General features: G+C 44.4%; 1 protein-coding gene across 1 annotated transcript in view; it reads left to right on the top strand.

Moving 5' to 3' along the window:
* The window catches only part of wnt5a (wingless-type MMTV integration site family, member 5a), a 31,447-nt gene extending 19,875 nt beyond the window's left edge, over positions 1–11,572 (top strand). Inside the window, exons 4-5 of the mRNA XM_073818645.1 lie at positions 1,133–1,425; positions 10,149–11,572. Coding sequence (XP_073674746.1) covers positions 1,133–1,425; positions 10,149–10,607 — 752 coding nt within the window. The 3' untranslated portion in view covers positions 10,608–11,572. The remainder of the gene's footprint in view (positions 1–1,132; positions 1,426–10,148) is intronic.
* Positions 11,573–14,856: the final 3,284 nt, after the last annotated feature.

The raw sequence follows: 14,856 nt of genomic DNA, 5'->3' as shown, positions 1-14,856 counted from the left end.
ATTGCAGGCTGCTGCGTGAAAATAGACGCATTTTTAATGGCCAGATCTGTATGTTGTGGTAGTTCTTTGTTCTGATAGTCTAAGTTTCCATCAAAACTTAGCCGTTTCCCTCAGAAGGAATTACTCTAATTCCAAGCCTAAAGCTGTGCCCTGGGTTCTAACCCAGTCCAGGTAAGTGGTACAGTTCAGGCCTCTGGCCGTGGGGGATAACGTTTTGTCAGCCGTCACCACGTCCTAGTAGGGGCAATTCCTCTCAGAATTGTTGCTTAGTGCTCGCTGGCATAGCATGCACTCCCCTCAGCATGGCAGCGTGGGTATATCCGTTCCCCAAAGCGCCCTCTAGAGGACGCAGTGAGAGTTCCCTTCGAAAGGGAACGTCTCAAAGTTACGTATGTAACCTCAGTTCCCTGAGAATAGGGAACGAGACACTGCGTCCTCTAGACTTTTCTCCATGCTTCGGACGATAAGCTTCAGACATTGAAGATGTATTGTGTTGCACGGGCGCCTCTTTTATGTTATGGTCGCCCGGTAGTGACGCAGCGGCAGCAACATGCACGCCGCGGTGACGTCATACTCTGGCGCCGGCCATTTCATGTAGTTTTTCTATGTATTCTTCAGACACAAGTCACGCTGCGGCGTTCCCCAAAGCGCCCTCTAGAGGACGCAGTGTCTCGTTCCCTATTCTCAGGGAACTGAGGTTACATACATAACTTTGAGACGTTTTGGTGCTGTTTTATGTCTGACGATTGTGTTAGATTACATGTGGAAGCATCTGTTGTTTTGATTTCTTCTTCACTTGTGTTTTGGAAATTCTGTACAGAAGATGTGTAATCGCACCCCTAGCATATAACAAATGAAAAGATTTTCAGAGCAAAAGTATAGCTCAAATATATTTAGACTTTTTCTAAGTATAAGTCAAGTATACCTCAATGTCATTTTAAGTATATTTCTGAGAGGTATATAAAGCACATTTCACATTTCCGTTTTTTCAGAACTGTAATTCTTAATATTCTTTCAGATTTGTTCATATGATAATTACGGTAAACGGAATAAGTTATGATATACTGATAAAATCTTGTTTATAAAAGCAAATAAACAAAGCTAAATGTGAATTTGTTGTTTGTTTTTCCAGGGAGCAGAGAGACAGCATTCACATATGCTATCAGCGCTGCTGGCGTGGTGAATGCAGTGAGCCGTGCCTGCAGAGAGGGGGAGCTGTCGAGCTGTGGCTGCAGCAGGGCAGCGAGACCTAAAGATCTGCCACGAGACTGGCTATGGGGCGGCTGTGGTGACAACCTCAATTACGGATACCGCTTCAGCAAGGAGTTTGTGGATGCACGTGAACGTGAAAAAATTGTCACCAAAGGCTCTATGGAAAGTGCAAGACTGATGATGAACCTTCATAACAATGAGGCGGGACGGAGGGTAAGACAGCAAAAAATGTGAAGCTAGGTCATTTTCTTCTAAACTTGCACACATGCTCAAACTAATTTGCAATGTCCCCTTTATTTTTTGGTTTTTCTTAAACTTATTTGTTTAGTTCAGACACTTCAGCTGCCTAAGGAGAAACACTCTATGCCTTTTACATCTTAAATTTGCGTGAATGTTGCAAATATTTAGGCTAACTGTTCCTTGATGATGGTTATTTAATGTTATTTTGAGGCCATGCATTAGTATTAATGTCCCTTTATCACAGCTTCAGTTGCGTACTGAAAATCAGTGGACACATGATGGATCACGGCTAATTCTCTGACCATTTATGCAAAAGAAATCTTTTTTCCAGCACTGTTTTGAGTTGTTTTTTGTTTGTTTGTTTTTTCGAGGTACAATTAGCAGGAATGAGTTTTAAACCCCAGAAATTTAATGAAATACATCAGTAATACCCAACTGTTAGTCCACAATGTAGTGCTTCAATTTGATAAATTTATACATTTATATATAGCTTTTATATATCCCAAAAGTGTGGCTGTGTTAATGCCAACTGCATCGATTTTGGCTCAGGTGTTTATTTTTATTGAAACTTTTATATTTCACCCTCATTTCCTTCAAAAAAATCAATTTTACCCTCCGTACAAAAAATACTCACACTCAGTACCTTAAGGACAAAAATATCCAAATTGAAACCCATTAAAACTGCAATTTATTAACCCAGTGCCATTTGACTATAAAATGATGCAATATTTGCAAATAGGCATTCATTCTATTGGCAAGGCTTCCAATTTTACATTTTTACCATTTTTTGCTAGATTGTGCCATTTTGTCAAATTTGGCATAAAATTAAAAAAAAAAAAAAAAATCTAACTCTACATAAAAAATATAAATGCCTCAAAATTAATGTTGTTGTTCTTCACTGACACACCCAAGAATAATAAGCAAAGAAAATAAAATTCTGCTTAGCATTTAGTATATGGAAATTAACTAACTCTGAAAATTAATTTATGTTTGGTATCTATGGTTAGAACAGATGCTGGTTAAAAAATTGACATCAGTGAAAGTGGAAAAGCTGTACTCTCCCAGGTTCAGGAAACAATCCTCCATAAAATGTGCTGCACAGACTCGAATATTTAGGTTGTACTGTTCTGAATAGTGTTGTAAATACGACTTAACTAAGCAATGCCACATTAACCAAAACATACAAACATAAAGTGAAATACCTTGTTGGCTGCATGCTACATGAAAGAAATTGTCTTGAATAGTCCTCGATTCACACGTTCAAGTCTTTTGCAGGAATACATCCACTGACAAGCACAACGTTTATGTTTGCAGCTTTCTGCCTTGCAGGAACTGAGATGCAGTCAGCCATTACTTATAGCCATTAGCCGATATTTCAAAATTAAAGTTTTAAAACTTAATAAATAAATAAATAAATGCAACTTTCTTCATAACGAAAATTATCTTAGAAAAAGTAAACAACTTATATACATAATATTAACAGTATAATAGCAAACAGTTGCAGTATAAACATTTGGGCGGTGTTATGCAAATCTTCTAACACAGTGACGTATATTTGTGGGGCCGTGTTTGAATGAGGCGTCTTAGAAAGAAACTTTGAGTACACAACTAGTTTACATCTATGTTTTTAGTTTGTACTGCAAGTATACTACAAGTGAACTTATATGTATCCTGATAGTTTACTAATTAAATACTTTTTTATGCATTTTTTTAGTACACTTTGAAGTATAGTCTCAGTAAACTACTAGTTTAGTAGCTTATACTGCAAGTATACTTGTTCTCTTACGAGAGGTCTCTCGTACTGCGTAAGAAGTATCTTACGCTAGGGGAAAATCCTTTTCTGCGAGATATTGAAGCCAAAAATTATCCTTAATTTTGAAATAATGTAAAGCGCGTTGCAGCAGCATACAGACATAGGCGAAACAGCTTGCGCGCCTATTGGCTGCTCTGCGGCAACTGCAGCAGCCTATAGAGCGAGGCCTGGCGCGACGCCAGATCCAATGGAGGCATTTCGCGTCCTTTGCGTCGCTTCCCGCCTAAAAGGGCGTGGTCTAGGCCTATAAAGACCGCTCGTAGGCAGCTATTATCTGATTTTTCATCTTTCAAGCGAAGCACACGCATCGCTGGAGCCGGAGAAGAAGCCGCCGTCGACTGCAAGCATCTCAGCGGGACGAGCCACTGAAGCTGCTGGCCACGCCGCCTTCCGTGCCTTCCTGCTGCGCTTTTTCCGTGCCTTCCTTTCCTTTATAATCTACAGTGTGTGTGTCGCCGCTGCGATACACACTGTTTCTCTAAAAAGAGCAAAGCGCCTTTTTAAAGATGCCTTCATACGGCTCGTGCAGATGCCAATGGCGACTCTGAGGACTTGCCTTGCCTTCTTCACTGAGACTGCTCCCCCGCCCGCCGCGGTGTCGCGCCATAAAAAGCGCCGTGCCCAGCGGGCCCCGGATCCTTCCCCCAGCCGACAAAGCTCGCCGGTTCGCCCGCCTGCTTCATCGACCTCGTCAGCCTCTGTTCCGGACGTAAAGCGGCCGCTGTCTGCCACCGCTTCAATCGACGCCGCTGACGAGGGGGCCATGAAGGAGGAAGAGGATTTCCGTTTCCCGCCAAAACGGGAACGCGCATGCTGCTCAGAAGAGGCGATAGCAGCCCACTTATGTCTGCCCTCCGCTGGACGGCGTGCTAAGTCGGCCCTCCCCTCTAAAGCTTGCCGTCAGACGTCAAACCTGCTCCGCCGCGCTTTCGTCGCCGGCTTTCGCCAAGCCGTGTCAGCGCTGCGTAACATGGCCTCTCACCGTTGCTGAGAGGCACCCGTGGCTAACGCTTTCTGATGTTTTTCTCGTCTGGCCGCCGCCCCGCCAGACGCGGCCCGCGGCCCAGGATTGAGTTGAAACCTGAGCCTCCGAAATCATCCTAGCACAACTAGGAAAACGACGGTGTACGAGTCCCGCTGTTGCCGGACCCCCACCAAAGTTATTCGCTCATCCAGTTCCAGAAAATGTGACTGTTCCAGTGTTTTCTGCAGCCAACAAACCGGCTCCGTCGCCCGTTTGCCTGCACACAAAAGTCGTTCCCACGGCTACACAGATAAACCCCCAATAGAGTGTATTGTCTGGTGTCCCGGCCACGGCCGATGGTGTTTCATGTGTCGTAAGAATGCCCACTACCCAGTGCTCATCTCTACACACAAGCACAGCGCACATAAAATCGACTCAGATCGATTGCGCTTCACAACCGGCCACGGCCGATGGTGTTTCACGTGTCGTAAGAATGCCCACTACCCAGTGCTCATCTTTACACACAAGCACAGCGCACATAAAATCGACTCAGATCGATTGCGCTTCACAACCGGCCACGGCCGATGGTGTTTCACGTGTCGTAAGAATGCCCACTACCCAGTGCTCATCTCTACACACAAGCACAGCGCACATAAAATCGACTCAGATCGATTGCGCTTCACAACCGGCCACGGCCGATGGTGTTTCATGTGTCGGAAGAATGCCCACTACCCAGTGCTCATCTCTACACGCAAGCACAGCCTGTCACACAGGTCCCGCGCACATAAAATCGACTCAGATCGATTGCGCTTCACAACCGGCCACGGCCGATGGTGTTTCACGTGTCGTAAGAATGCCCACTACCTAGTGCTCATCTCTACACACAAGCACAGCTTGTCACACAGGTCCCGCGCGCACATAAAATCGACTCAGATCGATTGCGCTTCACACGTGGTAAATGTGCCCGCTTCACAGTGGCCACAGACACCACATTATGCACGTCAAACGGTTTCTGTAAAAACGAAACCAAAAGTGCATTCGCTCTATGCAGGCGAACGTTGTTTGGAGTGTGTTAAATGTGCCCGCTGCCCCACAGCCACATCCACACACAGACATAATAGTTCCCGCTATCAGCGTGCCCCATGCCTCAAATGTCACAAGCACGTTTTGCATGAAATCAACGTGCATTCGCTCCATGCAAGCGAACGATGTTTGGAGTGTGTTAAATGTGACTTTTCCAGTGTTTGCTGCAGCCAACAAGCCGGTTCTGTCGCCCGCTTGCCTGCACACAAAGGTTGTTTTCACGGCTACCCAGATAAACCCCCAATAGAGTGTATTTTCTGGAGTCCCGGCCACGGCCGATGGTGTTTCACGTGTAGTAAGAATGCCCACTACCTAGTGCTCATCTCTACACACAAGCACAGCCTGTCACACAGGTCTCACGCACATAAAATCGACTCAGATCGATTGCGCTTCACATGTGGTAAACGTGCCCGCTTCTCAGTGCCCAGAGACATCACATTATGCACGCCCCAAGGTTTCTGTAAAAACGAAACCAAAAGGCGTTCCCTATATGCAGGCGAACGGTGTTTGCAGTGTGTTAAATGTGCCTGTTGCCACACAACCACATCCACACACAGACATAATAGTTCCCGCTATCAGCGCTCGCGCCCCGAATGTCACGAGCACGTCTCTTGTGCCACAGCACACCGAAACCACTCCGTTACTGAACGAACGGAGCGCGCTTCGTATTCAACCTATAGCTATTCATGCAAACGCATGGGAAAAGCTTCCAGGGGTTTCGAAATGGGTGCTGGACATTATAAAAGGAGGCTATTCGCTACAGTTTCACCGACGCCCGCGCCGCTATATAGCGCGTGTCGAGACCACAATGCAGACAGAAGCAGCACACCTGCTTCGAGCCGAAGTGGCGAAACTATTGAGCAAAGGAGTCATAGAGCCCCTTTCTCAAGCTCAAAGCGAAGGAGGGCTGTACAGCAGATATTTCCTGGTACCGAAAAAAGACGGTGGTCTCAGACCCATATTAGATCTAAGGCAACTGAACAAAGCGCTGGTGAAGCGTCGGTTCAGGATGCTCACGACCAGAAAAATCCTCGCGCAAGTTCGCCAAGGAGACTGGTTCGTGTCAGTGGATCTGAAAGACGCGTATTTTTAAATACAGATAGCGTCACATCACAGGCGGTTTTTGAGATTCGCCTTCGAGGGCCAGGCATATCAGTACACAGTCCTGCCGTTCGGTTTGTCCCAGGCACCCCGTACATTTACGAAGTGCATAGACGCAGCGCTCGTTCCTCTCAGACTGAAAGGCATGCGCATACTGAACTATTTGGACGATTGGCTGATTCTAGCGCAGTCTCGCTCAGTGCTCGTACAGCACACGACCATGTTACTCGATCACCTCGAGAATTTGGGTCTCAGAGTCAATTGGGCGAAGAGCTCTCTGTCCCCCAGTCAGAAGACTTCCTTCCTGGGCACAGAATTGGACTCGCTGTCAATGATAGCGCGGCTGTCACCACAGCGCGCAGCAGACATTCAGTGCACAGCGGGCTCGTTCCACTGCGGCGCGTCCGTCCCGCTCAAAAAATTTCAGAAAATGCTGGGTCTCATGGCCTCAGCGTCATCAGATCTACAGCTGGGTCTGCTCTGCATGCGCCCACTGCAGTTCTGGCTGAAAGCGCGCGTCCCGCGTCAAGCATGGGCGTCCGGTCGGCTTCGTCTCACGGTCAATCAGAAATGTGTCACAGCCCTGAGACCGTGGAAAGCAGTCGACTGGTTCCAGTCAGGTGTAAGCCTGGGGACTTCCTCGAGAATAAAAGTGGTGTCTACGGACGCTTCCACCTCGGGATGGGGGGCTCTGCTCGAGGGCAGACCGTCTTTTGGCCAGTGGTCAGAACGGGAAAAGCTCCTGCATATCAACTGCCTCGAAATGCCGGCAGTACAGAACGCGCTGACGCGCTTCTGTCCCCAAATAAAAGGAAACCATGTACTAGTCCGCTCGGACAACATGTCAGTGGTTTCCTATATAAATCGCCAGGGCGGTCTCAGGTCCAAAAACCTATACAGACTTGCAGAACGCCTCCTGGTATGGGCTCAGCGCAACCTGCGCTCGCTGAAAGCAGCGCATGTGCCGGGGCTTCTAAACATAGGGCCAGACAGACTGTCCAGGAACAATGTTCCAGCAGGCGAATGGTCTCTACACCCACAGACAGTACAACTACTGTGGAAAAAAAAAAAAAAAAAAAATTCGGCAGAGCGGAAGTAGACCTGTTTGCGTCTCCGAACAACGCTCACTGTCTGGAATTTTACTCAAAAAACAGAGACGCGCTGGCCCACGAATGGCCCCGCCGTCATCTCTATGCTTTCCCCCCCCGTCTCTCTCCTACCTCAGGTGATAGAGAGGGTCAGGGAAAAAGGATGTTCAATACTGCTGGTAGCGCCGTTTTGGGAAAACCAGCCCTGGTTCCCAGCGCTGATGCAGCTGACGAGCACTGCCCCGTGGCCGATACCAGTGTGGAGAGACCTTCACCAGTGTGGAGAGACCTTCTCTCTCAGGCCAGTGGCTCGATTTGGCATCCTCACCCAGTGCTGTGGTCCCTTCATGTCTGGGCCACCAGCGAATATATGATGAACTCCCTAAAGGAGAATTAAACACGATCACGCAGGCTAGAGCCCCTTCTACGAGACGGCTCTATTCCTCAAAATGGTCAGTGTTTTCGGGCTGGTGCGCAGCCCGCGGCTCGTCACCCACTAACTGTGGTGTGATGGAGGTGCTTTCCTTTCTACAAGAGCTGCTGGACAAGGGCAGAACCCCGTCCACACTCAAAGTCTATGTGGCGGCCATAACAGCGTTTTCGACAACGCTAGGTCAGTCAATAGGAAGGAACGATTTAGTTATTCGCTTCCTGAGGGGAGCTAGAAGACTGAATCCCCCCAGACCTCCCTCAGTCCCCGTATGGGACCTTTCTGTGGTACTAGAGGCCATGAAAGGTGGACCATTCGAGCCTCTGCAGACGATTGATTTGAAATACCTGTCTCTTAAGACTGTATTTCTGCTGGCTCTCGCTTCAGTGAAGCGCATAGGGGATTTGCACGCGCTCTCTGTGAGCGCGACGTGCATGGAATTTGGACCTAATGACTCTAAAGTCATACTCAAACCCAAACATGGTTACGTTCCAAAATCCCTCAACACACCATTTAGGGCACAGGTCATCGGGCTGTCAGCCCTACCGGTCACTGATGAGGAAATGGACGCGAGCCTCCTATGCCCAGTCAGGGCATTGCGAGCTTACGTGTCTCGCTCGTCTGCTTTTAGACAGACAGAACAGCTTTTTGTTTCGTTTTACGGGCGTCCCAAGGGACTGGCCGCGTCGAAACAGAGCTTATCCAGATGGATAGTTGATGCTATTGCGCTGGCATATGCTTCCAAGGGCATGCAGTGCCCGCTAGGTGTCAGAGCACATTCCACGAGGGGCGTGGCCTCATCGTGGGCTTGGTCGAGTGGGATTGCCTTGCAAGATATTTGTATGGCAGCGGGCTGGGCCTCTCCGTCTACATTTATAAGGTTTTACAACCTGGAGGTTCCCGCCTTACAGGCCAGACTGCTGTCAGTCTAGATATTCAGTGTTGTCTGACCTGATGTTACCAGCTCGGAATGCTGCGTCTACTGAGCACAGCTCTAGGGTCGACAGTGAAAGTAATAGCACAAGATGTGCCTGGGCAAACTGTGAAGACCCTTATTCTTACGTCAGCTCAGGCCGTAACCCCGCCCTGTATGTACGTTTACTTAGCGTCTGAGTGACGCTGCACTATGTGGAAGAGTACGGCGTTGCCCCTCCCTCTTCCCCGGACTCCCTGTGAGTTCTCTAGGTGATTATGAACTGTATGAACCCCGGGCTTTCGCCCTTGGGTCTTTGGTGTCAGATCTCAGCATGCACGGCGTTTTACACTGGGTCCCTTAGCGTAAGATACTTCTTACGCAGTACGAGAGACCTCTCGTAAGAGAAAGTACTTGGTTACTAACGTAACCTCGGTTCTCTCTAGAGAGGGAACGAGTACTGCGTATCTTGCCGTGCATGCGCACGCTCTGGTTGCTTCGATGATGAAAAACCAGATAATAGCTGCCTACGAGCGGTCTTTATAGGCCTAGACCACGCCCTTTTAGGCGGGAAGCGACGCAAAGCCGCAGAGCAGCCAATAGGCGCGCAAGCTGTTTCGCCTATGTCTGTATGCTGCTGCAACACGCTTTACATTATTTCAAAATTAAGGATAATTTTTGGCTTCAATATCAAAAAATGCAAAAAATGTTACCTTTAAGGGTATAACAGTTTGATACTTTGTATTATTCCATGGAATGTCTGGATACTGGATTCTGATTGGCTGGCAGGTGTGCAGTAAAACCGTTTAATGCACAGGTAGTTCCAAGTCAGTTTAATCACCGTTCTATATTAATGCGCTGCTTTAATTGATGCACGCAAACACACACAGAGAGAGAGAGAGAGGTCGGAGATCGCAGATCGCATTGTGCTGCGCACATACATAAACTTCTTGTCAACGTTTGCCTGCGATCCTTATTAAAATAGCATAGATACTAGATCGCTAACGTTATATTCCTCAGCAACGGGATGGTAAAACTGCTGTTTTTGAATGAATTGTTGTTTGTAGAGAGAGACGATAATCAACGGTTTGCCGTGCGTTAAAGGATTTAAAATGCACTTCGCGTCGGGTGGTTATTAGCCTCCACGTCGTGCATTTAAAATCCTTTAACGCACGGCAAACCGTTGATTATCCCTTACATAGAAAGGCTTGGATGAGACTTAGATTTTCTAAAGAATATCTCTTCAGGGTTTGCAACGTCATGATTCTATTTAGCTAATAACCTCTTTCTTACTTCTATCACAGATAGCATCAGATCTTGCCCATGTGTCCTGTAAGTGTCATGGCGTGTCTGGCTCTTGCAGCCTTAAAACATGCTGGTTGCAACTTGCTGATTTCCGCAAGGTCGGGGATGCTCTGAAGGAGAAATACGACAGTGCCGCTGCCATGAGGCTCAACAGCCGCGGGACGCTCGTCCAAGTTCACTCCAAATTTAACTCTCCTACCAGCAATGACCTGGTGTACATCGACCCCAGTCCAGATTACTGCATGGATAACAAAACTACTGGCTCTTTAGGAACTCACGGTCGCCTCTGTAACAAGACGTCTGAAGGCATGGATGGCTGCGCGCTCATGTGTTGCGGCCGAGGTTACGATCAGTACAAGGCAGAGCTGGTTGAGCGTTGCCACTGCAAGTTTCACTGGTGCTGCTACGTCAAATGCAAGCGCTGTTCACGTATAGTTGACCAGTTTGTGTGCAAGTAGTAGCATGAGGCTAGTAATGAGAGCATATGAAAGAATGATGAGAAGGAAAAATTAAATAAATTATTTTTATAGAACTGAAATCATTGAGACTGATTGATTTTTTTACTATTAATTTCTAAGTACTAGGTACAAGACATCTAAACTGCAAAATATCATTATATATTTATTTGTTTAAAAATATGATTTTGAAACCCTCTTATATGCAATATCAACGAAAACATGTTTCAATCTGGGCACTATACATTCGTTTGGGGACTTCACAAGAGAAAACACAGTACAAAAAAAAAAAAAAAAAGTTTTCCCTGTAAAATATGTCCTTAAAACCAGATCATTGTATTTTTGAATAAGACTTGTTCTTAAATTGTAAGTGGGGCAAGAAAAAACAAACTTGTTTGTAATACAGTTGTATTGTTACTCAATTTATGCTTAAAACAAAATAAATTAAATTGGGTTAAGAAAGATAAATTTGATTCACAATATTGTTGTATCTTGCACAATTTTACTTTTCAAGTAAAAGTATCCTGATTTAGAAAGAACAAGATATTAAAGAAATGCAGTTAAATCAGGTTGAGTTTGAGGTTTACAGAATACTCTGTAAAATGTGCTGCATACACTCAAATATTTGGGTTTTACTGTTCTGGAATAGTGCTGTAACTACAACTTAACCACTGGTTTCTGGTTGTGTCCCCTTTTAGAAGGCTAAACAAAGTAGTTTTGCTTTCGCAACGAAACGCACAGCGTCTTCACGACAGACTTGAGTTTACTGGATAACAAAATATGCATATTTACTGTGCAGTTACCACTGTGTTCTTCAGTATGGCATCATCTCATACTTTGAATGCAGATTTGCATTCAAAATCTAACAAATTGTCTGCATTGTGGTTCATATACTTATTTTGCAACCATATCTGTACCAAACATTCACATTTTTGTGCAGTCCCTGTAAATAAAGTAATTAAAGTGAATTTATGTTTGCATCAATTCATCCACCCAAACTCCACCTTCTTGTGTAGTCATGGTAAAACTTTACAACAACTGTATGGATAATCTTGTAATTAATTTGAATTTAAACCTGAATTAATACTTACTTCAACGTGAACCCATGAAAGCTTAACTATGACTGGAGTCACCTGGATTCATGCATCAATAATGGCAGCCTAAACTACATGTTAGTACATGTTTTATAGTTAATGCATTAATTAAAATGTAGGGGTAAACCAAATCAGTCTATAACAGAAGGAATAATAAATATTTTCACAGGATTATATTAATAAAACTACAAATAATTTTTAGATTTAGTTTTTGTATTGGTGGTGCAAAGGAATAAGGATGGCACTCTGAGTGCATGTTAATTTATATTTTAATTAATGATTTGTAAGTGGGTCATTCTGTCATGACTTCGCTTTAAGAGGCTCATCATTACTAACTCAAGCATGAACCCATGCTTAGTTAATGCATTATTTTGTCATGACTTTACCTGAGGGGGCACATCATAATTAACTCACACATCATTAATTCAGCTCATGATTTATTATAAATTTACTATTAAATACACATGTACTAGTAAAACCATTCAGCCATAGCTTAATTCCCCTGGTTTCTGTTAACGGTTTTCATTCATTCATTAATTCCTACATCCCCGTTCCCACCAACTCCTTAGTCTTTGTGGTGTTCAGGAGGCAGTTCTTATTGTGTCAGTCCCTCACAAGATCCCTGTGCTCCCCTTCTCGTTCATCCCTGATCCCTGTGTCATCAGAATATTTCTGTACATGGCAGGACTCAGAGTATTTGCATTTAAAGTCTGATGTGAATAGAGTAAACAAGAATGGAGCTATAGTAATAGGCCCAATGCAGCATGTACAGGACCACATCATCCACTTTCAATATGTTCCTGATAAGCAAAGTGCAAGTACAGTTGCTGGTCTTTAGAGGCAGAGCCACTCCTTGGTTTTAATAATCTGCAAAGTGCAACTAGTCTGAAATCATTAATCTAGGTTCAGCTACTTGGGCTGTACACTCCTTAAGCAATCTCTGACACACACCATCTGGGCCCTTCCAAGCTCTGACCTCACCTCTTGTACTTTAAAGGTCAGTGCAGGGGAGCCAGGGTTGTAGGGAGTTGCACCAACAGTAATACTCCTGGAGGATCCACAGCGTGAATGAATGAAAGGAGGGTGATGGAATAACAAGAAGATTTGAAGCTGCTGTATAGGTCGAGTAACCACAAGGAGACATTAATCCTGTAAAGGCTTCGGCAAACACTAGCCGCTCTATCAACCTGTTATGAACAAGGTTAAACTCATTGGCCCTCTGTTGTCTGGCTGTTCTTATTATAGCAGTAATATTCCCCATGTCTCTCCACACCGTTATGCTGCAACTTCTTCTCTATTTTCTTTTTGTAGTCAACCATTTTATTAAGGTTGATGCACCTACTGTTTTCCTGTGACTCCAACAGTATATTCCATTCAGTGCATTCAAAACAATCCTTAAGTGACTCATTGGCCTCCAATGTCCACTTCCTAAAAGTATGGGTTGTAGCAGGCAATTTCCTTTTACAGGTTGTATTTGGGTTGGAGGAAGACCAGAGGTGGAATATGAACATATGTTCATATGACTTAACATTTACACCAGTCTGAGTGTGCTTCATTCATAAGTTCAAAACAAACAAAAACGCAGTATGGCACTCAGTATGGCACAGGGGTATTATTCCTTATATTAAAAGCTATTTAAATTTAAATATTAATTATTGCATTAACTATTAAACATACTTACATGTCCTTAAGACTGCCATTATTCATGCATAAATCCATTTGATACCAGTCGTAGTTAAGCATAACTCTTCATTGGTTCATGATTGGCTCATGTCTTCACTAATCATGAATTGATGTTGAAAAAGGATTAATTTAGTTATTAGTATATGATTATTCATGTACTTTCACTGTAAAGTGTTACCGTAGTTATGACTAAATCCAAGTTATTTGAAAGATTTTTTTTATAACATGTAACACGTTTACCTATATGAAAAACTGCTATTAGTAACAATAAAAAAACATTCACTGCCGCAAAGTGATAACAGTCAAGAAGTATGGTTTAAACCATTCCAATGCAATTAAATTATGGTAACGTATTTCGAGCATTTTGCGAAAGAATGTTGTGGTCAATAGTATCAAAGCTCTCTGGGACAAAGTTAGAAAGTACGATAGAAAGGCGATAGAAAGTACGGTTTGTACAGTATAAAAACCATTACGCCTATGGAATGTCCCCATAAAACATGTAAACCCAACATGTGTGTGTGTGTGTGTGTGTGTGTGTGTGTGTGTGTGTGTGTGTGTGTGTTTAAATGAGAGTCTTAATATAATGAGGGATTTTGTTCTGTGAATGAGGTCAACACAGTATGGGTCAGACTTGCTAAGAGTAAGCTGTCAGGAGATGGTATATCAAATTAACCACGCCCCGCCTCTAATTACCATCTACAATTACAGGTGCTAAGTAGCCTCATTCACAGGTGTGTTGACCTCATTCACAGAACCTAGGTTACCTACATGACCCCTTGTTCTATTTCATTTCAGCCAACATGTCACAGTATGGGTAAAATGTGTACCAGATAAGGTCAGGAGGGGAAATAAAACCCAAGCAGGGCTATAAAAACCAAGGAAAACAATTTATGCCAAAAGAACATTTTATTAGTTTTCCATGTTATTTACACAATTAAAGGAGGATTAATAGGCTTTGAATTGATAGGCTTGCTCTTTAGTCCATTTAGCCAGCCACTGCTTGGACACTGCCTGGCCTTGTATTGTTGTGTGCAAGAAATGTATCTCTTCAGTGCCCTGACTAGGCAGATTAGATCCAATCTGGCTGCTTCTGCTAAATTATAAGGAGGTGAATAGAAGGGTTCTAGTACAAAGGGCCTAGAAACTAAGGAAAAAGTCAGAACTTTTGGCAGAATTTAGGGGTTTGGAAAAAATTAAATAGATGAGCCTTCTTCCCCTTATCTTAAACAAGCAGTGTGCATAGACAATGCATGAATTTAACTCACCCTCTTGACTGAATAAACATGGAATCTTGCTTCTCCAAGATATCTCCTGTCTAGTGGCCAGATGTGTAACCTGTACTTCCCTGGATTTTGGTGCCAGATCTGGCTTTGGGCCTGGAACAACATGTCCTGTCTAACTTGGAGGGACCATGGTGACCCCATCAGCAAATGGATTAAATCGGGCATCCATGACATCCATAGGCCAATCTGCTG

The sequence above is a fragment of the Garra rufa genome, chromosome 15, assembly GCF_049309525.1.
Source record: "Garra rufa chromosome 15, GarRuf1.0, whole genome shotgun sequence".
NCBI classification, from domain to species: Eukaryota; Metazoa; Chordata; class Actinopteri; order Cypriniformes; family Cyprinidae; genus Garra; species Garra rufa.
Note: the sequence above shows the minus strand (reverse complement) of the source record. Positions and strands in the feature narration are given on the sequence as shown.